General features: G+C 43.0%; 1 protein-coding gene across 1 annotated transcript in view; it reads right to left on the reverse strand.

The window, feature by feature from the left end:
• FSTL1 (follistatin like 1) overlaps positions 1–13,302 on the reverse strand; it is a 25,143-nt gene extending 11,841 nt beyond the window's left edge. Inside the window, exons 1-6 of the mRNA XM_042781395.1 lie at positions 13,255–13,302; positions 11,613–11,717; positions 8,517–8,646; positions 7,612–7,644; positions 5,999–6,129; positions 1,943–2,061 (exon numbers count right to left, since the gene is read on the reverse strand). Coding sequence (XP_042637329.1) covers positions 1,943–2,061; positions 5,999–6,129; positions 7,612–7,644; positions 8,517–8,646; positions 11,613–11,717; positions 13,255–13,302 — 566 coding nt within the window. The remainder of the gene's footprint in view (positions 1–1,942; positions 2,062–5,998; positions 6,130–7,611; positions 7,645–8,516; positions 8,647–11,612; positions 11,718–13,254) is intronic.
• Between the last annotated feature and the right edge of the window lie 10,017 nt (positions 13,303–23,319).

Consider the following 23,319-nt stretch of genomic DNA (forward strand, 5'->3'; position numbering starts at 1 on the left):
AACTGTTGCATTGTAAATTTTGGTCAATGACATGAGACAAAGTATATGTGAACTGCTGTATGAAAAGTGAATTTACTCTGTAAATCTTCACCCAAATCAGAATAAAATTAAAAAAAAAAAAGGAATTAAACATCAGGATGTACTTGCTATCATGTACACCTGGGGCCTCTACAGGAAGTCAAAATGTGATTGTTTAAAAAAAAAAAAAAAGCTTCCTTCTACACTGACCTCCTGCATCCATTATCTTGCTGACTACTGTAAGCATCCAATCTTCAGCTTATTAGACTGCATGTCAGATCACTCAAGCTATTCAAATGTTCCTCCCAGGACAACTAATGTTTTAGGAATGGTTTTTAATACCTTGATTGACAAAATATTTTCAATACCTGTATACCCTTCAGTAGCAATTGCCTTTTCCCATGATATAAGTGTCAAGTAGGAAACCAAAACAGAAGAGGTATGAATAGATAGATGACATGAAAGAAATATGGGATTTGAAGGAACGTGGAGTTCAAGCAAGAGTCACCAGTATCATTATTCTAGAAGGTGAATGAAGAGATCGTTCAGAAAAGTTTCACAGAACACCAGCTCCATCACTCCTCCTTCAGCCTAAGTTTGAGTCCTGGTTCCATCACTCATTATCCAAATGGCCTTGAGCTAGTTACTCAATGAGTCTGAGTCTGTTTCCTCACCTGTAAAATAAGGACAAGGAGTCCTCCTCCACTGGGATATTGTGTGAATCAAACAAACATTGCAATTATAAAAATCATAAAATTTCAGGTATTTTAGGTTCTAGAAACATCAAGGATTTGCAGATCTGATAATTTAAGGCTGTGGACTATTATTAAGAAAGAATCTTTTGGTGAGGTAATTTGGAGAAAAAAAGAGTGAAAAATGGCTACAACTTGAAAAATGAAACCAGTGTCACATTTTTAGACATGCAGAAGCATACATATAGAAACTGTTTAGATGCTTTGTGCATCTGTAGCTACATTTCATGATAAAAAGAATCCTTGTAGAAGATGGGCTTTGTGCTTTGTACTTCGACTAAACAAAAGTGGTGCTTTTTCTATTTTTAATTTTTACTCATGTGCTGGAACTACACCAGAAGTTTCTTAAGCGTGAATTTTTATTATTATTCACTCTGGAATAATACCAGGAAAAGCCCAAGAGACAAACTCACATTCATAACAATTATGGATCTCTCTCTGATTACTTGAAAAATCAGAACTAATTAACCTACAGTTAAGTAATACATTAATGTTATCTCTTCAGAAAAATTTTAAAAGATCACCCATAATACTCAGGAACTTATTTACTCTTTTTTTAAAAAATTTTTATTGTGAGTTGGTGAAAGTTTACAGAGCAAATTCACTTTCCATATAGCAGCTCACATACACTTTGTCTCATGACATTGACTGCAATTTCCCACAATGCAACAATTTCCTCCCCATAGTTACGTCTTCCCTGTGTCCTTCTCTCCATGCATTCCTGCTCACCCCCAGCTGTCTCTCTGTGCATACACAGCCCTTCTATTCTTCCATGATTGATCTCTCCAAGGAGTGTATCTACCTAATGTAAATGTTCAGCCCATATGCCTGTCTTTTGTTTGGCTGGAAGCCACAGAAGTGGGTTCAATTCAGGAACTTATTTAACTTTACTCTGTTGTGACCTTGTTAATTTGTTTTAAAATTACATTCTTTCTATTCCTTGCAAGACTTGGCCAAAAACAGTAATTATTTCATCAGATATCAATGCTGAATATATTAGTTCAAATGAGAAAAAAAGAGAATAGGACAGAATTCCTGTTTTGCTGATAACTTCACATTGGCACTGGTGGCTCTTCTGTGCCAATGTGAAGTTAACAGCAAAAGGGTCAGATCCCCTCTCCTATCTAGCCTCCTCCTTTGGTCAGCCACTACCTGACCCCGATTCCACTCACCTAAGCAGCTTGTTGTTCTCCTGGTCTGCATAGGTGGTAATGTTAATAGCAGTTTCATTCTGCTCCACAAATTTCAGGAATTCGCTGGAGTCCAAGCGAGAATCACCATTATCAAAGTTCTAGAAAGGGGATGAAGAGATCTTTCAAGTTCAAAGTGTAGGACCCCAGTTTCATCACTCCTCCCTTAGCCATCTCTGGTTCACCATGTTCTTGTCAGGTTCCAACCCCAGCTTGGCCTGGGCTGGGACAACTATAGCAACAAAGGCTTAAATCCCTGAGGGATCCAGAGAAAGTGTTTGTGAAAGTGAGAGTGAAAGTGCCTGAGCAGACACTACTTGGGTCCTTCGAACCCAGACCCTGCACAGAGGCCTAAGCTGCCCAAGCAGCCTGGGGTGTTCAACACTATCCTGTAGACATCTTCAGCTTTACCTTTTGATATAGACCAGCCATCCACCATGTTTTCAAACTCTGATGTTCAATGGACCATTTCTCGCTGCTTGGTTGGCTTCCGGCTTCCCTGCCTTGCTCTCAGTGCTTAACTTTCCCACTGTTATCCCTAATTGACCACATCAATGAGAAGTTATAGGCAAAGGCCCCAAATCAATAATTAGCAGGTAGAGGTGGTACACAGCCTTCACCACTCTGCTGTGCTGATGTGGGCCCACTGCAGATGTATGCACAGGTCCTTGATAACCCAGTGCAGGCTGTCCCTGATGACCAATAGGACATCCCCCAAGTATAAGGTAAGGGTGTAGTAAGCTCAGGTTTCCCTCTTTGGCAAGATGCTAAGCTGGGACTTCAGCCATCTGGGATGATTCTAGATGCTCAGGTCCTATCTGCAGGAGGATGGTATTAATTTCAAGGTGCTGATCAAATTCCATGTTGGATACTCTCCTAAATAGTTCTAATGGCATTCCCCCCCCCCCGCCCCTAAATTCTTTCTCTATGCTGCCTCATACTGCTACCCTGGGAGATGATCAGCATCCCCATGTCACTTTCAAGGTGGGTTACCAGATAGTGCAAGGGCTTCTGTGAGAAAAGTTGTCCAGGTTTCTAAGTAGCAGGAAAAGATGTAGCTACCAACGCTCCTTTCACATCTCATCTGTATTCTACTTCAAGGTTGTAAATCTTTCCATGGCATGATGGGTATTTAGAAAATAAACATATAAGCCTTTGGTTAGTATCTGTTTATCAGTCTTTTAATTCCTAGGAACAAGTCTCAGATGTTCTCTATTCATCATATATCCACCCTACAAAAACATCCCTAAGTTTTTATCTTGTGAGGTCTTGATGAAATAATGCAGAATAAGTAAATTAAAGTTTGATCAAGTGCTATTCTTAGGAAAGAACACAAACCTTATGTCCAAATGTTGCACATGCTAGACAGACTGGAGTGACCTTTCTAGTCCCCAACACCATCAGGGCCTTATGATGGAGTGCAGGGAGCGAACAGTCCAGCAGTAGCCGTAAGTCCAGTGTCAGAGGGCACCAGTGGGCACCCTGTACCTGACAACCATGGGCCAGTAGTGAGTACACACACTCCACACTCAATGCAGCCAGGATCCAGGAAAGGCCTGGGGCTGAGGGGAGGTCCCAGCTGTCTGCATTCTCATCTCTTAAGGGCCTAAGTGCACCTCCCAGGTCAGATCTATATGTGGGTACAGAGGTATGATGCTTGCCCCAGAAGCAGCCTAAAATGCCTAGTGGACCTACCTGTCTATGGGATCATGATCTTGGACCATAAACCAACCTAATTCATCTGGCCTCTGAATAGCCAACTAGGGACAAATGCATGACATATGCTTGTATTTCCGAGCTCTGTATTTGAGGCAACATTTTTCTTCTATCTCATTCTAAGGTCGTAGAAAGGCAGAAAGATGTGTTATGAGATAGGCTGAGCCACGCTGAGCTCCACTCACACACAGCAGCTAGGGCAATAGGGGTATGACACTAGATAAGGAAGAAAAGAAGACTGGCGCAAGTTTCAGTCCTGGACACCAGGATTCTGCCACCAGGAGTCACTCTGTGTGTGTGTGAGAGAGAGAGAGAGAGAGAGAGAGAAAGAGAAAGAGACACACACATTGCCCTCAAAGGGCAGAGTCTTCTCTCCTTCATCCTATCACATGGCCATCTAAGAAATACTACCAGTTGAGGTGAAAATCAGATTGGCCACATCCAAATTCTGATTAGATTTGCTTTTCAACTAATTATAGTACAAGAAACTGACAACTGTGCTGGACAGCAATTCACTGCTTCAGCAACAGTGTCTGAGATACAAGATCCATCACAGGCAGCTGTTGGATACAGTGGGAGGGAGTCTTCCTTTGAAGACAGCATCACATAGGGCTCTGATAATCATCAGAGTAGAAAATAAAACTCCCTATCTTGTCCTGGAAGACACTGCCAGACAGTCTGGAAGAGCAAGCTTGGTGTTTGTTAGTCATGAACAAGCTTTCTTTGTTGGGTGTGAAATGCCCTAGAGAAAAGCTACTTTCTCAAGGGGCCTTACAGTTTTCAGCTGGGAGCCTGGTAGGGCAAGTAACTGCCAGAGGGGGTGGAGATGTGGGGAAAAGGGAGTGTGAGGACTCAAATCTAATAGCAGGTGTCAGTTATACCTGAGGCAAGGTATCACCAAAGGGCCACCACATATGGTTACAAGGATCCCAGTGCTCCCTTGGAAAGACTGGCCTGGGACCCAGGTGCTCTCATGCTGTAAGCAACATGGCAAAGTCAATGCTCACCACACACCCTGCAGGTGATGTTCCCTCGGCTTTTGAAAAATCATTTAAAGTTACTTTTTGCTTCTCACTTCCCTGGCTCAGCAATATGATGTGTTTTTCTGTGGAAGGAGGAACTATCCCCCAACAGGCTCTGTAAAGTGGCAGTGGTGGAGACAGAGGACAGAGAGAAAAGCTGAGCAATCCCTCCAACCCAGATGCCTCTAAAAACTTGGACTACCGATATATAATTTCTGCCACAAGAGAGAAATCTCCATCTAAAAACAGCCCAAGTGAAGTCTTAACTGATCAAATATCCTATTTCAACTCAATCTGGTATTTCTCCATTTGTGGGGTCCATACCCTGTATCAGTTAAGAAAACAAGTCCATTGACTAGAATGGTGTTGACCATATTTGGTGGCCTCAGAGCTGCCCAGATGCCCCTCATGTGTTGGGAGTTACTCCTGAGTCCTGGCTGGGAAGGCACTGGGGATCAGGAACCAAAAGATGATGAGGGAGTGTACGTCTACAGATGAGGATCTGGGAGCATCTACCTAGAGAGTTGCGCCTTAAGAGAAGGGGGCTTTTGTACTTATGTGGGAATGTGGGTATCTAAATGTGTCTGTGTGGAGGATGCATCTCTGTATGAGGTATGTATGTGTCTCTATGTACCTCTGTGTGTGGTACATATCTCTGTGGGTATGAAAAGGTTGGCTTGATGACTTAGAGAAATGCCAAACTGGGTGGAAAAGAAGCTGAAGGGGCCTTGGTCTGAGTGAATCTAAAGGTAATCTGTAGTGGCAGTCGGTCCTCTAAGACATCATACAGGATAGGGGGATTGAGCCTAAGCCCTATTTCCCACTGACAGGCTCTCTAAGACCTTTGTGGTGTTAACTGCCCAAAGGGAACAGCACATATGGGTTAGGTCTGGAAGGCTTGACTGCTGGATTCCCACTGATCAAGCTCTTCAGAAGACAACTTTCATGATTCCATGGAACGTCCAGGATGAAGAAACATTTAGGGGCCTCTATGAGCATAGGAGATCTGGTAGCACAGTGCCTAAGGCACTTGACTGCTAACCAGAAGGCTGGCGGTTCAAACCCACCAGCCACTCCTCGGAAGGAAGGTTGGGCAATCAATCCTACTTCTGTAGTGATACCGCCTTGGAAACCCAAGGAGGGGTCACTATGAGTCAGGGCCGACTCGATGGCACAGAACAATAACAACAACATATGCATTGGAATTTCCTCCTGGTCTGGGAAGAAGCAATCAGGCAATGGGAGGAGAAAGCTTCCCTTTCTCTGGGGCTCAACAGCCTTGACTCCAACTCTGGATTACCTTAAAGTACTTGTCTAGGATTTCACTATAGTTGCTGCCTTTAGAGAACCAGCCATCTGGAATGATCTCAGCTTCCAGCCACTGGATGATGCGACGCCGGAGCTCATCACGGTTAGACTGATAGCAAACAACTGCGGGAAAGAGTGAAATGAGAGCTGAGTGATGAGGAAGGACTTGAGTGTTGCCGAGCACCTGTATGAGAGGCTCAGTGCTGGCTGGGGTTTCTGCATGTGTCATCTCATAGACTCCTCACTGCCCTCTAGGGAGACAGGACGATCACACACACTGGACAGAGGAGTAAGCAACTGGAAAGGGTCTAACCGAGGAGTCAAGCTCACATCTCTACAAAATTGATCAAGACTGAAAATCCTGCAACAGGGAGATTATGTTGTTTAAGTGAGAAAAACAGTAGATCAGAAATATAAAGGAAATTTTCATTAACTTTAGGAAGCTAGGGGGAAAAATCAATTAATAAAATAGCTGTCTTGGCTCAAAGATGAGCTGAAGTAATACATGAATAAATGAGATCATTACAATTGTTTATGCCACTGGATTTCTGATTCTTTAGTGATAGCTTTTCCCTGTTTCATCAGCCGGGTCTATCAAAATTTTCTTCCACTTTAAATTTTACACCACGAGGGAACTCTGGTGGCATAGTGGCTAAGGCATTTGACTGCTAACCAGAAGGCTGGTGGTTCAAACCCACCAGTCACTCCTCGGAAGGAAGGTTGGGCAATCTACTTCCATAGTGATACCACCTCGGAAACCCAAGGAGGGGTTGCTGTGAGTCGGATCTGACACAACGGCAGTGGATATAACACTATCCTTTATTATAAACAGTAGAAAGCTAGGCCAGGAATAGGCCATGTTTAAACCCTGCTCTGGGCAGTATTGTGAGCCACACTGCAACAGCAAACTGGGCTAAGAGCTGGGTAGACAGAAAGGAGAGCCTTGGCAGAAGGGAATTCCTAGAAGGCAACATAGGTTGGAATGTGAAAAGGACACTGGCCCAAGAGAATGAAAATCTGGGTGTTCTTCCCCACTCTGCCACTTCTGAGCTGTGTGATTTAGAGAAAGTCACTTAACCTCTCTGAACCTCAGTTTCTTCATCTATAAGGTAATTACAGTAAGATGTACCTCCTAAGGTTATTGTGAGGACATAAGGAAAAAACGTATGTCAAGAGTCTGTAACCATAAACTATGAGGAAATCTTAACTTTTATTAATAGTAAGCAGTCTTACTGGCATTTCCAAGTTTCAAAAAGAAACGTTGGGCCATCTCATTCTGCAAGTCCATGACATCAGCATGTCTCATAGGGTGTTGAAGGGACCAGTGGCTTCCTGTCCTCACAGTTTAATCTTTACTCAGCAAAAATGGAAACCACAACTCAACAATCTAACCAAACCAGCTGCTTCAATGGGAAGAAAAAAAAAAAAATGCTGTTTTACACAGCTTTTCTGAGTTGTGTTAGAGGAGTAACTAGTTGGGGGTCACAAGTTCTGATACACTTAAGACCTTGTGAGTTCTGGCTGGGATTGTGGAACACATCTGCACCAAGAAAAGAATTTCCTCTCTGTGATGCATATTATTTGAAAAAATAATTTGAAACTCACCTGGGCTGGCAGAGGGACTTGTGTGTTTCTTCTCTGCAAGACAGAAGGAGAGGATATGTAATGCAAAAATTACATTTATAGAAAAACAAAATTTCTGAGTATTACTAGGATTATAACTGCTCCACATTAAGTAGGGGGATTTGTAGTCTTTTCATCATTTGATCTCTTCTCTTCTAGGGCTTAAGTATGGGGATCTTTTATTTCCTGCCTTGTTCAACAATTTGAGGGCACTGAGTTTCCCTCCTGCTCCCACACCTCCTCCTGTTGGGCTGAGATGTAGCCTCTGGGACTTTGTGAATTCATACGTATAATCATTATGGGCAAGGGAATGGAGGGAGACCAACACTTGGGAAACAGCTTCTTCTCCAGTTCTCCAGGAAAGTTCAAGGCTGAGACAGACTGGGCAGGGCTAGAGCTTGTCAATGAACTGTGTCTAATTAGCAACATCAGCTTAAGGGGTAGAGTAAGTATGATGCCCCTTCCTACTCTAATGGCAGTGGTTTGAGTGCAAAAAAGAGGACACGTAGTACTATCAGTGCCAAGAGGTGCCTGAATTAGAAAAGGATGGGAAAGGTGAAAATAATATGCTTTCAAAAAAAGGTGCAGAATTCTTTAAGGACTTCCTTGTTATTGTTGATTGTTGTGGTTGCTCTTTCTACCATCCAGCTGCACATGCTACTGGAAGCACCTTGGGGTTTGACTGCCATAAGCCCTGAGCAGAAGCCTCAGTCATCCAGGCAGGGCTAACCCAGTAGGCTCATAGGTGCCAAGAGAAAGCATCTCCAAGTAACTCAGTTGTCACTATGGTTTTGAGAGCAGCTGTGGCCAGGAAGGAAAGGACACACTGTTCTGTTCCTTGGCTCCCCATGACTGGGTTGCAATGAATTGGGGGAAGCACGCCTTACCTTTGCAGTGTCCATCATAATCAACCTGGATTTTGGATCCAGTGAGGCAGGCATCTCGATGCAGTTCACAGTGGTTGAGGTAGGTCTTGCCGTTACTGCCACACACAGGCCTCTTGTGAGGTTTGCATTGCTGAAATAGACCCTCGGTGGGTGTTCATGCCATGCAGCCATGGATGCTAACACAGTCACGTGTGAGGGAACTTCCCACCAGCAAACATGGAACCTCTGTCCCCAGCAAGGCACAGGGAGCTTCAGCTCTGGCCATCAGTGACCCTACACCCCCTTGTTGCTAGAGGTACCCCATTACCTCCCCAAGGTGCTCTGTGTTGATCCACAGGGTCATCTCTTCTACTCTGTGGAGAAATAAGCCCTCCTTACCCTATCACACTAGCAGAAGGGGTATTTAATTGAGAGTCAGGAATCTGAATTCTCTGACACTCTGTTACTTTGGAAAAAATTACTCAATGTCTTTGAATGACCTAAGATCCTTAAAATTCTAATGTTCTATGACATAAAACAGCCATAGCTGAGAGCAGGAAATGAGGAGAGAATGAAAGGCAGGCAAACACACACACACACACACACACGCACACACACAATTTTTCTGGGGTCTATCTATAAGGATCTTTGGTCTCCTGCTTTACTGAGCATCTGGGGGCTGTTTTGCTTTCCTCCTCATCTCACAATTCCTGTTGTGAGGCTGAGGGTGGAGGTGAGGGGTAAATTAGTCTTTGTGTAATAGTACAAAGAATCACTATGATCAGGGAAATGGATAAAGTTCACTTGACATCTAGGTTCTGCCTTGGCAATTTAAAGTGCTAAGGCCACAAGCAAGCTCAGTTTATTGAGACCTAAGTTGTTTCTAAAGTGGGGAAGGGGCTGTAAGTATAAGTAGCTCAGATCTAATAATAAAGGGGACAAAGCGAGGACAAGCAGATGTAGTGAGTGGAAAGACAGAGCACTGATCTGGAAGGATTCCTAGCTCAATCTCTCCAATTTACAGATGAGAATACCAAAACCCAGAAAGACAAACTTCATTTATTCATTTAACAAATGTCTATTACGTGCTGGGTACTGAGCAAAACCAAACCTGATCTCTGTCTTCATGGCATCCAACAGGAACTGATTTGCTCAACATCACATAACTACTATGTGGCCGAGGTGAAAACCACACATCAGGAAAACCACTCATTAAGGTATTGTGGACAAGCCTCCGAGTCAGTACATATAGCTCTAGCTCAAAGTCCAGACTCATACTACCACATCATGGCCAGGGACACCTCCAGTGAGAAGTCCCCAGGGCAAATGGATCCCCAGCAAGGTCTGGGGTTCAGGCTTCTGAGTTAGGAGGCTTCCTTTCTGGGGCAATGGATTGGGATCCTTAACCTGGGATTAGGGTGAATGTAATTATTTGCAGAAACTTGAATGAATTTCCAGGCTATAGGCTGGTGTTACAGAAAGTAAGAAAATAAATAAAGCACACATTCAGGGTATTATGCTCTCTAGGGAGTGAGAAATTACCAGAAACCTGCCTACCAAGGAGACAATTAAGGTATTTCTCAAAACTTTTCTTCTTAAGCTTCATTTTTTAAAATAAACCTATAAAACCTGCATTGCATTAAAATGTGTGATTCCTTTGATTTAGCAAGCCCACTTGCGATAATCCATCCTACAGAAATAAAAGCAGCAGCATGTAAGGGTATTTGCCCAAAGTTGGTACTGTTTATAGTGCTTTAAAAAAAAACCTACAACAACAATAATGAAATAACCTAAGTTTGTATCTGTAGGAAAATGATTGAGTAAATCTGGTTCTTTCATATTACTAAATATGCAGCTGTTAAGAAACACATTATTACACCTCCTACTTTGGCGAGTAGGGACTGGGATCTTAAAAGTTTGCAAGCTGCCATCTAGATGCAACGATGAGTCTCTCCTCATCCAGAGCAAAGAAGAATGAAGAAAACCAAAGATTCATGGAAACAATTAGTCCTCGTGACTGGTACACCATGCAATCCTCAGCTATATGACTATGAGACCAGAAGAACTAGATGGTGCCCAGCTACCACTGTCAACCACTCGGAAGGGGATCTATATAGGAGATCCTGGATAAAGAGGGAGAGCAATGTGGAACAAAATTCAAAATCATTTGGGAAAAAAAAAAAAAAAAAAAAAAAGGGGACTAGGTTTGCTGGTCTGATAGAGCCTGGTGGAACCACTGAGACTATAGTCCCTAGCTGCCCTCCAGGTCTGGAATTGCACTTAAACCCATACCTGTGGTTTCCAACCAAACAAAAGACAGGCATAGGAGTTAAACATGTACCTGAGGTAGATACACTCCTTGGAGAAAACAATCTTGGGAGAAAGAAGGGCTGTTTATGCATAGGGAGATAGTTCAGGGGGCAGGAGTGCATGGAGGATGGACACAGGGAAGAGGTAACTATTGGGAGGAAGTGAGAGGGGAGCTGTTGCACTGGGGTAAATTGTAGTCAATGTCATGAGACAACTGTGTGTGAACTGCTGTATGGAAAGTGAATTTGCTCTGTAAACTTTCACCCAAATCACAATAAAAAAAAAAGAGCTAAAACTCTTTGTAATTATCTGGATGCTTGTCAATGATATATGAATGAGTGAAAAATTCAAGTTATCTCTATCTATTATGACCTCGTTTTAATACAAAATAGGAGGAAATCCTGTATGTTTATATCAGCATAGGAAAAATACCCACAGATACATGGAGCAATATATATTAAGCTGTTAATACTGGTTACCTTAGACTAATGGGATTAGAGGATTATTGAGGACGGTTATTAATTTTATCCTTACAAATGTCTGTACTACTTGACTTATATAAAGTACATGTTAATTTTGTAATGAAAAAAATCTATAAAGCTAAACATTTTTTTAAAAGAGAAAAAAACATTTCTCCAGTCACATTTGATTTTTTAACCCCTGAGAAAACAATTCCATGTCTTTCACATAGACAAAAGTGTGTGTTTATAAAGATGATGAAATAGTTGGCACTGCCATGCTGATTGATGGCTCCGTCAAGGACGTGGCTTTTGCCATCGTCCTCTGCCTCCAGATGTCAGGGCTTACCTCAATACAGAGACAGGTTGGTTCTCCCTTCTCGGTGACCGCACATTCCCGGCCAGCTCCACAAAACACATTGGCACAGATCTTGGATTTGCTCCTTAGCTCTTCCTGAAATATAATATCATAAAGGAAGCCATGTTACTGAGATGAACCCATCACAAGATGAGCTGATTGTGATCATCTTTTAGGCTTGGGCTTTGGTTTGGAGTCGGAGCTCATGGTGTTGAAGGGTCTTAAACAGTCAGCACCACACTTGTCAGCACTGCTCCAACCCAGGCCCAGGTAGTTCTGAATCACTGCAATTATTTCTTGTAGAATTAAGAGTTCCTTCTTTCTGAAAATGCTTATTGAGTACCTAAGTCCATGCCAGTAACATTCTAAGGGCTGGGGATACAAAGGCATTGTCCCCACCCTCAAGAAGCAATGTGACTCTCAGAAGAAGCTGAAAAGTAAAGAGATATTTAGAAAGTGACATGGAAGGGCAACAACAGGAGCACCAGGAGCTGGAGGGAAGAAGAAGGGGGTGAAGCAAATGAGACTTTCTGAAGATATGATGCCTGAACTGAATTATTATTATTATTATTTTAATTGTGATTTGGGTGAAAGTTTACAGAGCAAATTCACTTTCCATATAGCAGTTCACATACACTTTGTCTCATGACATTGACTGCAAGTTCCCACAGTGCAACAGCTCCTCTCCCACTTCTTCCTGATAGTTACCTCTTTCCTGTGTCCTTCCCTCCCATGCACTCCCACCCCCTGAGTTATCACCCTGTGCATACACAGCCCTTCTATTCTCTCATGATTGTTCTCTCCAAGGAGTGTATCTACCTAGTATAAATATTCACCTCATACTCCTATCTTTTGTTTGGCTAGAAGCCATAGGAGTGGGTTCAATTCTAGACCGGAAGGGCAGCTAAGGGCCATAGTCTCAGGGGTTCCATCAGGCTCTATCAGACCAGCAAACTGGTCCCCCCCTTTTTTTGTCCCCCAAATGATTCTGAGTTTTGTTCCACACTGTCCTCCTGCTCTATCCAGGATCTCATACATAGACCCCCCTCCAACTGGTTGACAGTGGCAGCTGGGCACCATCTAGTTCTTCTGGTGTCATAGTCGCACAGGCTGAGGATTGCATGGTGTATCAGTCGCGAGGACTAATTGTTTCCATGAATCTTTGCTTTTCTTCATTCTTCTTTGCTCTGGACAAGGAGAGACCCATCGTTGCATCTAGATGGCTGCTTGCAAGCTTTTAAGATCCCAGTTGCTACTCGCCAAAGTAGGAGGTGGAACAATGTTTTGCATATGTTATGCCATGAGCTTGATGTCCCCTGCGTCTATGGTCCTGAGCCCACAGGGAAAGAGGAAGTAATTCCCTCTGGGTAGCTGGCGGTGGCCAAAAAGTGAGTACAACCTTGTCCCTTGTCAGCTCTACTATATACCTGGGAATTCTTACAGAACATACAAATACACTTGTAGAACCATTGTCTGCCAACCCTATACATGATCTTGGGCACACTCCCCCTTGCACAGACATAACCTAATAGTTCAGCCTGTCTACCTATCTATCCACCCATATAGCCAATGTTTGCCTTCACTGACAACACAGTACTGTATATACAAAAGGGTTCATCTTTGTTGTCTGTACCTCCATGTACCTCTCTATGTCTCCGCCTTCAATGCCACTGTGGTACATTGTCCTTCTCTTCACCCCAATTAATACTTATCTCTATCTATCTAACTGTTCCCTCCCTTCCCCCTCCCCTCCCACCCCTGGTAACCAATAAAGAAAATTTCCTTCCATATATAAACCTTTCCTTGACTTTTTACAATAACAGACTAATACAATATTTGTCCTTCTGTGATTGACTTATTTCACTCAGCATACTGTCCTCCAAGTTCATCCATGTTGTGTGATGTTTTGCAGATTCTATGTTATTCTTTAGGGTTGCATAGTATTCCATTGTGTGTATGTACCATAGTTTGGTTATCCATTCTTCAGCTGATGGACACCTAGGTTGTTTCCATCTTTTGGCTATTGTAAATAGTGCTGTGATAAACATGGGTGTGCATATGTATGTCTGTTCTTGTCCTGGATCTCACTCCTGAACTGATTTTTAATGGCTAAGCAAGAGTAAGCCAGGCAGAAGCAGAAACATATGAGAGAAATATAGATATATGAAAGACCAAGACGTCATTGAATGGCATTCAAGGCCACATCATCTCAAAGGGCAATACAAGGACAGCTAAACCAATGGACACATGGACTTGCTATTATTCCTTGTAGTCCTAACCAGCCATCTATCCATTTTGCCTCTGGCCCCAAGACTAAGTGAAACAAACCACATGATAAAGGATAAACTATCTTCAAACCACTCATTGGGCAGGGATTTCTGCTCCGATGTATGCAGCAGAACTGACAAGGTAAGGAGTAGCTTTAGTCTACACCACCTGAAAATGTAGGTGTCTGACAGACACTAAACTGTATGTGACACATTCCTTTCCTCACATCAACTGGTGGCAGAAAGCCAGCCCCATGTTATTTGGCCCATTTCCCCGGTAATTGTGGTTGTTAAACAAAGGAGAATCTGTTTTCTCCAGTCCTCCACCCTCATTGGCTGGGCAGGCAGAGTCACTGGGCTGGCACTGGCTGTGACAAAAGCAACAAAAATGGCAGGAGCCAAGAAGATATCATGGGACTGGCTGTGATGAAGGCAGGGACAGAACCTAAGAGTTCATGCTCCAGGCCATGTCTATCATGGTAACTAACAGAGCACTCACACTCACAAAGCTTGTAACAGTAAGATTCTTATAATCAGTAAATACTTTATATCTAGGAAGAGCTCAAAAAAGCAAAAACAAAGTAGATGCTTGAGTTCCGAAGGGTGGTCCAATACAGCTGGGTCTGCTGCCACCTGGAGGCTACTCAGTCAACTCTAGGTTATTTCTCTAATAAGCCATCTTGCCTGTCACGCAGGGCTTCTATTGGCCTAGAAACCTTTCCTATGCTCACATTTCATTGGTTCACACGCTGTTGCCAAACCAATTCTTTTTTGGATGTTGCTAAGGCAAATTCAATAAAGCTGGCAGGCAGGGAAGAAAAGAGGAAGTAATTCCCAGGAGGCTGAAGAACTGGAGAATTGTTGTTTCCTATCTAGGGAGTAGAGATAAAAATCAAATATATTCTCCAGGCTCTGTGAAAACTGTGCCTAGAAATGTAAAGCAACACTAAAAAAGAAGAGAAAAGGCTACTGCTGACCAGTGTAAAAAATCTCAGATAAGACTACCAATGCCTCCTCCCCTCTAATCCAGGGACAGAGACAAATACAAAATTTAACAATGAAGAAAATACTCTCCAGTGAGGAGGCCTTTTTGTGCCATATGGGCGTGTCACATGAGTCACTGACATACAAATGCATAACAAAGCAAGCTCAGGCATATGCCTACACTCCAAGACACACCAGCACAGCTCCACCGACCTTCACCATTTACTAGCTGTGTAGCTGAAACTAGTCATTTTAATTCTTTCAGGCTCAGTTTCCTCATCCATAAAATAAGAGCAAATACCAGCCCTGCCCTGTGAAGAGAAAATGGGGTAATGTATTTGGAAGTACATCATAAACTGTAGAGCAAGCTGTCAGTGAGAAGTGTTATTATAATATGTTACTGCCTCACAGGGATTTGTGCAGAATAACTTGTGGCATTTATATTTATTTGCATTTGTATCTTTTTCTTATGTTGTTGTTTTTAGTGAGTATTAAAAACAAGAGCTTCTCACTAATATGGTGAATTCAATCCAAGTTTGTTTGTTTTTTCCCCCAAAACAGGGGTTCTCAAAAATCCATTTGAAGAAACAGACCTTATACTTAAAATATAGCAACTAACATTTGAGTACTGCCATTAAAAAGTACAAAGTATTTTCAATACAGCATATGATTTCATCTCACTCTGTGGACAAATATGCAAGAACATGTATATTATTATTATTATTAGAGGAGAAAGCTGAAAACTAGAAAGGTTAAATGTTTGCCCAAGGTCCCAAAGCTAAAAATGAGGGGAGCTAGAATTCCAACCCAAATTTTCAGATAACAGATAGCCAAGCTTCCACTTAAAAATGCCTGACACCCTGCTAAGCCATTTTTATTAAACATTGTTATTTAAGCTCTACAACTCCAAAAATTAGACCTTAAAAAAAAAGAAAAGAAAACCAAACTCACTGCTGTTGAATTCCAACTCATAGCGACCCCTCCTTGGGTTTCCGAGGTGGTATCTCTACGGAAGTAGATTGCCCAGTCTTAATTCCAAGAAGTGACTGGTAGGTTTGAACTGCCAGCCTTCTGGTTAACGGTCAAATGTCTTAGGCACTACACCACATTACTACCCCCATTTTAAGGAATTCTGATGGCACAGTGGATAAGACATTTGGCTACTAACCAGGTCAGCAGTTCAAACCCACCAGCTGCTCCGTGGGAGGAAGATGAGGCAATTTACAGCCTTGGAAGCCCAATGGAGGTTGCCATGAGTTGCAACTGACTTGATGGCAGTGGGTTTGTTTTTTGGTTTTCACCTCCATTTTAAGAAGCACTGGTGGCGCAGTGGTTAAGAGCTTGGCTGCTAACTCAAAGGTTGGTGGCTTGTACCCACCAGCCACTCTATGGAAGTAAAGACCTACAGATTTGCTTCTGTATAGATTATAGCTTTGGAAATCCTATACCAAAAAAACACCCAAATTCACTGCCATCGAGTCGATTCTGACTCATATTGACCTTCTTTGGGTTTTGAGGTGGTAAATCTTTATGGAAGCAGATTGCCCCATCCTCCTTTCTTGGAGTAGCTGGTGGGTCTGAACAGCCAACCTTCTGGTTAGCAGTCAAATGCCTTAGGCACTACACCACTAAGCTCCTACTGGAAACCTATGGGGCACTTCTATTCTGTCCTGTAGGGGCTTTATGAATCAGAACTGACTTGATAGCCCACAACAACATCTACACCCATTTTATAGATGAGGGAACTCCGCATTTGTTGTGCTGCTATTAGGTGCCCTTGAATGAGCTCCGACTGACAGCAATCCTGTGTGTAACAGAACAAAACATTGCCCAGTTGTGTGCCATCCTCACAATCCTTTCTATACCTGAGCCCATCATTGCAGCCACTGTTACCAGCCATCTCATTGAGAGGCTTTCCCTTTTCTGCTGACCTTCCACTAAGCCTTAAAAAACAACAACCATACTCACTGCCATCAAATCAAATTCCGACTCATAGAGACTCCCATTGGGTTTCCAAGTTGGTTAAGTCTTTAGAGAAGCAGATCGCCCCATCTTCCTTCCGTGGAGCAGTGGGTTTAAACCGCTGACCTGATTAGCACCCAAATGCCATATCTACTATGCCACCAGAGCTCCCTCCACAGAGGTTAAATAATTTGAGAGTGGCAGAGTTGGGATTCTACCCATAATAAGGAAAAACCATTTTTTCATATTTTATTTTCATATCCAGATGATTTAAGGTTAAGGATAGGTTTCAAGAACATTAGCATTCTAGAGAGGATGTGATCTACATAATTAGTATGTCAGGAGAAAGTGGTTAAGAGTGAGTCAGAGATTTAGATATGAATTCCCCATATCCCACCTCTGCTACTTCCCAGCCATGGTCATAGGCAAGGTACTCTCTGTAAGTCTCAGTTTCCTTCTGGGGAACATGGGAATCCTGATGTAACCAGTTAAGCAGTTGTCCTCGAGTCTATTACAACTCAATGCAACCTCACAGGGGTCAGAATAAAATCGTGCTCCACAGGGTTTTCTTTCTTTTTTAAAAAATCATGTATTTATTTAAATTGTGATTTGGGTGAAAATTTACAGAGCAAATTCACTTTCCATACAGCAGTTCTCATGACATTGACCACAATTCACCACAATGTAACAGCTCCCCTCCCACTTCCTTCCCCCCCCCACCCCCGACAGTCTCCACAGGGTTTTTGATGGCTAATTTTTCAGAAGTAGACTGGCAAGCCTTTCTTCTGAGGGATCTCTAGGTGGACTCAAACTTCCAACCTTTTAGAGCAACTGAGCACGTTAACCATTTGCACCACCCAAGGACTCCTCACAGGACTGTCAGGACGATGAAGTGAGATGTGCTGCGTGCAGCAGAACGCTGCAGCCACACCCAGTAACCAAACCAAACCTGCTGTCATTAGTAGACACCAACTCACAGCAACCCTATAGGGCAGAGAAGTGCCCCATAGGGTTTCCTAGGCTATAATCTTTACGGATGCAGACTGCCACATCTTTCTCCACAGCTGGTGGGTTCAAACTGCCGGCCTTTTGGGTAGCAGCTGAGTGTTTACCTATTGTGCCACCAGGGTTCCTTCTGTACTGCCAGTCTTCTGGTTAGCAGTCAAATGCCTTGGGCACTACACCACCAGAGCTCCCTCCACATACCCAGAGGATTACTACAGTTTGCAATTTCTTTTCAGACAATTTTCCCACTGAGAAATTATTACACCTCGGGCTGTCATGTCCTCATTTTTCCCTTTCCCCTCTTAAAATTGAATGATAATCCTGAGAGCAGGAGGGCACACTGAACAGGAGAAATTAAGGACATATCAACCGCAATGGCCCCTCTTGAAGATCACAGAGAGAGAAAGGGGTAAGTCACTAGTTACAAGCGTTCTTCTTTGCAGGTGACATGTCTGTCAATAGGTGGCAATCTCTCTCTGTCTCAACACAGCTCAGAGCCTGCAATGCAGAAGTGCAGTCTAGGCTCTGGAAGCTCCACCCCCCAGTGATTGCTGGGAGGTGTGAGAGGCAAAGAGCTAAGAACTGGGGGTGAGCTCACTGAAGAAACCATGTCTCACATGCAGCCCAGACAGCCCTGCCTGACAGCCCAGGCTTCCCCAGTTCTCACCATTAGCTTTACTACAGAAATCAATGAGGAAGGTATTTTCTCCAGAAGGGAGGCCTCTTTGTGCCATTGAGAGCCCTTCTCCAAACTCTATCATGTCTGGAAGCAAGTGTTTAAGTTTGCATTCCCCCAGCTCCTGGTAAAGTACCCTGGGGAATTAGGTGGTCTTTGGAGTTTGCTGAGAGGCTGACTAATACTGCGTGGGAGAGAAAAACATCTCAAGAGGGGATGGACTGCCCATGGGGGCAGGGTAACTGCTGGCTGCCTGAAGGGAAGGCTGGTGGCCAAGAAGAGAGAGAGATGAGGCCAAGGTGCTAGATGCCGAGTGAGGAGGGTCTCACCAGCTTATCTGAGGGGCCTCTCCACAAATGTGGTAGGCAGTGGGGGCCATGGAAGGTTTGGAATCAGGCAAATGGCCTGATGAATACAGTGCTTTGGAATGTTAATGTGTGTCTGGCCCTTCCAACTCTGAAATTCCAATTCAAAATACAGAGCAGCCTGAATGGAGAGAGACTGGAAGCAGGGAAATCTGCTAAGGCAGCAATCTGGTTAGGGGTGACAAGGGGCTAGGGCCCAATGCTACTATTAATTATACTATTAATTATAGCACCTACAACTCAGTGAGGCTCTCTGGTTATTTCTGTCTTCACAACCTCCATACAGGTCTCTGAATAGATGAGGCCAGTCCCTGGTAGTACAAATGGTTAACACGCTAACCGAAAGGTTAGTGAGTCCATCAGAGGTGCCTTAGAAGAAAGACCTGACAATCTACTTCCTGAAAATCAGCCAATGAAAACCCTACAGAGCATGATTCTACTCTAACACACATGGAATGGTTATGAGTCAGAATGGATTCAATGGCAACTAGTTTAATAGATGAGGAGGAATTTGAGATTCAGCAAAGCTCTTCACAGACAAAGGTCACATAACAAGTCGGAGCTAAGTCAGGATTGGAACACAAATCAATCAGCCTGACTCCAGAGCCTCGATGTTCTGCTATAGGCTATAGCCAAGGAGAAAGCTACAGCTACAAGGGCTGACACTGGGAGGGGTCACAGGGTACAATGTAGTTCGTGTAAATTCACTTGAACTGAATTTCACCACTACAAAATTTTCAGCAATTAGGTTCCAAAGCTGTATGAGAATTTCTTATATGCACAGATTCTATATTGTACATGACTGTTCTCTGTTGTTGTTGTTATGTGCCATCGAGTCGGCCCCGACTCATAGCGACCCCTCCTTGGGTTTCCGAGGCAGTATCACTACGGAAGTAGGATTGCCCAACCTTCCTTCCGAGGAGTGGCTGGTGGGTTTGAACCGCCAGCCGTCTGGTTAGCAGGCAAGTGTCTTAGCCACTATGCTACCAGAGCTCCTTGACTGTTCTCTAGGAGTATGAATTCACAGGCAGGACCATTACTGGTGTAGGAGTATAAACCCATTATATAAATCTGAATGTACTTCTGACAGTGATTGGTTGAGTGGGGGAAAGGAGTAAGTTCTGGAAGTGTGGAACCCTGATATCTTGATTAAAATCAACAAAACAGTGAGCTGTTATATGGAAAATGAATTTGCTCTGTAAACTTTCACCCAAATCACAATAAAAGTTAAAAAGAAAAGAAAAAAAAAATCAACAAAATACGTGTTCACAAATGCAGCAACATCAAGTTTCTAGCTTTACCCTCTATATCATCTCCCTGGTTTGCCTCCATCATGTTTTCATTACATGTAGCAAACCACACTCTGGGGGTTTGGTGTCATGGTTCATTTTAATAATACAAATTGTCCTTCATGAAAGACTTGACTAAGAATATTCCTGACTGTTTCCAGGTAAAAACATTCTGAGCAATTGTCAGTCATTGCATGATAATAATGGAGGAGCTCTGGTAGTGATAATAATGGCACGATATATTTGTATAGCCATTTTATTACTCTGTAATTTTTACTATCATTTTTGATTCTCAAAACTGTTTAAGACAGGCAGGCAGGGGTTAGCTCTGTAGCACTTCCAAATCTAACATCCTTTGATGTTAAGAGGAAACTGAGGATCCCAGCCACACGACTGGTCCAAGAGCTCACAGCTGCAGAGCTGAGTCCCAGCCCTAGCTCTCTAGACTAATTCCAGGCCTCTTTCCAATAAAACCACTCTGCTTCTTTATAAATCAAAGCTGGGGAAGGTGCTGTCTTGGATCCAAGGTGCTGAGAAAACGGAAATTATTTCTGCAATCCAAAAAGATTCTCTGTAAGCACAAGGAAAAGCAAGTTATTTGCAAAACCACCAGTAGAGGTGATACTGCATCTGAGTCCGTGGGCCCACAAGCATTAATGAATATAAAATCACTTTGAATATATCTTTAAAAAGTCTTCTGAAGTAAAACAATTTCAGGAAGAACAATGTGCTTTGGCAAAAGAGACAGCTTATGAGCAAAGCCATAAAACTGTCAGCTTAATATACATCATCCAAACTGGGTAGACTCTGTCCTGTTTCTACCCTTTTTTTTAAAAAAAAAAAAAAAAAAGCCCAACTTATGCCAAGGTGGAATTTTGGCTCCAACTGCCACTATACTGTGACAGAGCAGCTTTGTCGACGTGAGAAAGGTTCCCTGTGCTTTGCCAGAATTAGTCATGGAAACTTCACAGGAACACCAAGGCCCTTCGTGGTACACAGAACACCAAGGAGCCTGAGACAAAAGAATTCACAGAACTGCAGAGTGCAAGGCGGGGCATATAGGGTGGGATGCTGGCTGCTCCCAGGCAACCAATCTGGAAGGGAACCCAATAGCACAGGCCTGTGAAAGCTAAGGAGAAAGAGCAAAACCATTTCATGATTTTGAAATCTACATTTCATTCATTTATTTGACCTTGTCATGTCTCTGATTCTTTCTCTCTGAAAAGAATAGTATTAGTGAGTCCTATATATTCTAGGGAAAGAGGAGGAAGGAGGGGAAATTTGTAGCAGTTGCTCTGATTTCTTTGCAGGAGAAACTGCATTTGCAGGGCCGGTGTCCCTCCCTTAAGTGCTCACAATCAAGGCAAGGTGAATGCAGCGAGGCCAGGTGCAGGTTCCGTGGGCCTTGAAGCCTTAACAATTTAGAGGGCATGGTTAAGAAAAAGAATACACAATTATGAATGTGAAATGGTACAGGACTTTGGAAGGGGCTTTGCAAGAGGAGGGTCAGAAACTTAAGCTGAATTAGCTTCACTATAAATACAACTCTATCTACCCTATTATTTACTTCATAAACAAGATCTTTTCAATAATGGCTTTTAACCCTTTAGTCTATTAGTCAGACCTCCTTTTAATATTCTACATATACATAGCTTATCTCAAGTAGACTCTAAACATCTTGCACGTTTCAGCTTCCCACAGACCAAATACAGTTGCCTGCCTGAGAAAATGCTTACTAAACATTTATTTACATTAAATGTTATTTGGGATCCATTCAGGTTAGTGGCAAGTGATCATGGCCAGTGACAACAGCACTCAGGATATTTTGGGGAAGGCATGACAATGCTCCATGACATCAAAATAAGGGCTGCATTTCACAAGAGGATTAACTTTTAGATAAAAAAAAAAAAAGAATTATTTAATCCTCCTTTGTATTAATTTCTATGTCCAGCTTCTAGCATAGTTTATGTATGGGATAACAACAAGTTTCTGACATTTTCTATTCATTATGTGATGCTGCATGTATGTGCCTGGATTTAAAGCAGTAAACCAGTTGCTGTTGAGTCAATTCTGACTCATGGTGACCCCATTTGTGTGACAGTGGAACTGGCTCCACAGGGTTGTCAATGGCTGATTTTTTGGAAGTAGATCACCAGGCCTTTCTTCCAAGGAGCCTCTGGGTGGCCAAGCGTGTTAACTATTTGCACCACTCAGGGGCTCCTAGTTAGAAACTACTACTTTCAAATATCAAATAGGACAATACAGTCTACCTTAACTACATTCTTTATTATTTTACAGCTCCTGTCACATTATCTCAGCATTTACTATTCAGACTGAAGAATCTAAATTGGCTCAGACTATTTTCATATGCAAGTCCTTTCACCTTCCCAGCTATTTATCTCTCTGGAATGCCCCATACCATACATTCAGGTCGCTCTTGAGGTGGCCTGGTGGTGTAGTGCTTAAGGCATCTGACTGCTAACCAGGAGGTTGGCAGTTCAAACTCACCAGCCACTTCTCAGATGGACGATTGGGTGATCTACTTCGACAGACATACTGCCTTGGAAACCCAACAAGGGGTTGGTGTGAGTCGGAATCAACTTGACAGCAGTGTTTTTTTTTCCCCCTAAGGTGGTTCAGACACTGCAAACCAGATGCTTGGTTTCTGTATAATGGTAAGTTCAGGTGTTTTGTAATGGTCTTTTCTAGTCACAGGGTGGGGCACTGGTGGCATAGTGCCTAAGGCATTTGACTGCTAAACAGAAGGCTGGCGGTTCAAACCCATCAGCCACTCCTAGGAAGGAAGGTTGGACAATTTACTTCTGTAGAGATACTGCCTCAGAAACCCAAGGAAGGGTCGCTATGAGTTGGATCCGACTCGACAGCATTGAGTTTGGTTTGGTTTTCTAGTCACATCAGAAATATACCCACTGCCATCAAGTAAATTCTGAGTCAAAGCGACCCTACTTGGCAGAGTGGAACTGCCCTGTAGGCTGTAAATCTTTATGGAAGGAGACTGCCTCATCTTTCTTCCACAGAACAGCTGGAAGGTTCAAATCACTGACTTTTTTTTAGCATTTGAATGCTTTAAACACTGCACCACCAGAGCTCCTTATCAGAAGGATAGTTGGCATTTATTAAGCACTTAAA

Source organism: Orycteropus afer, unplaced genomic scaffold (genome assembly GCF_000298275.1).
Source record: "Orycteropus afer afer isolate SDZICR_OR568_19922 unplaced genomic scaffold, OryAfe1.0 scaffold00114, whole genome shotgun sequence".
Lineage (NCBI taxonomy): Eukaryota > Metazoa > Chordata > Mammalia > Tubulidentata > Orycteropodidae > Orycteropus > Orycteropus afer.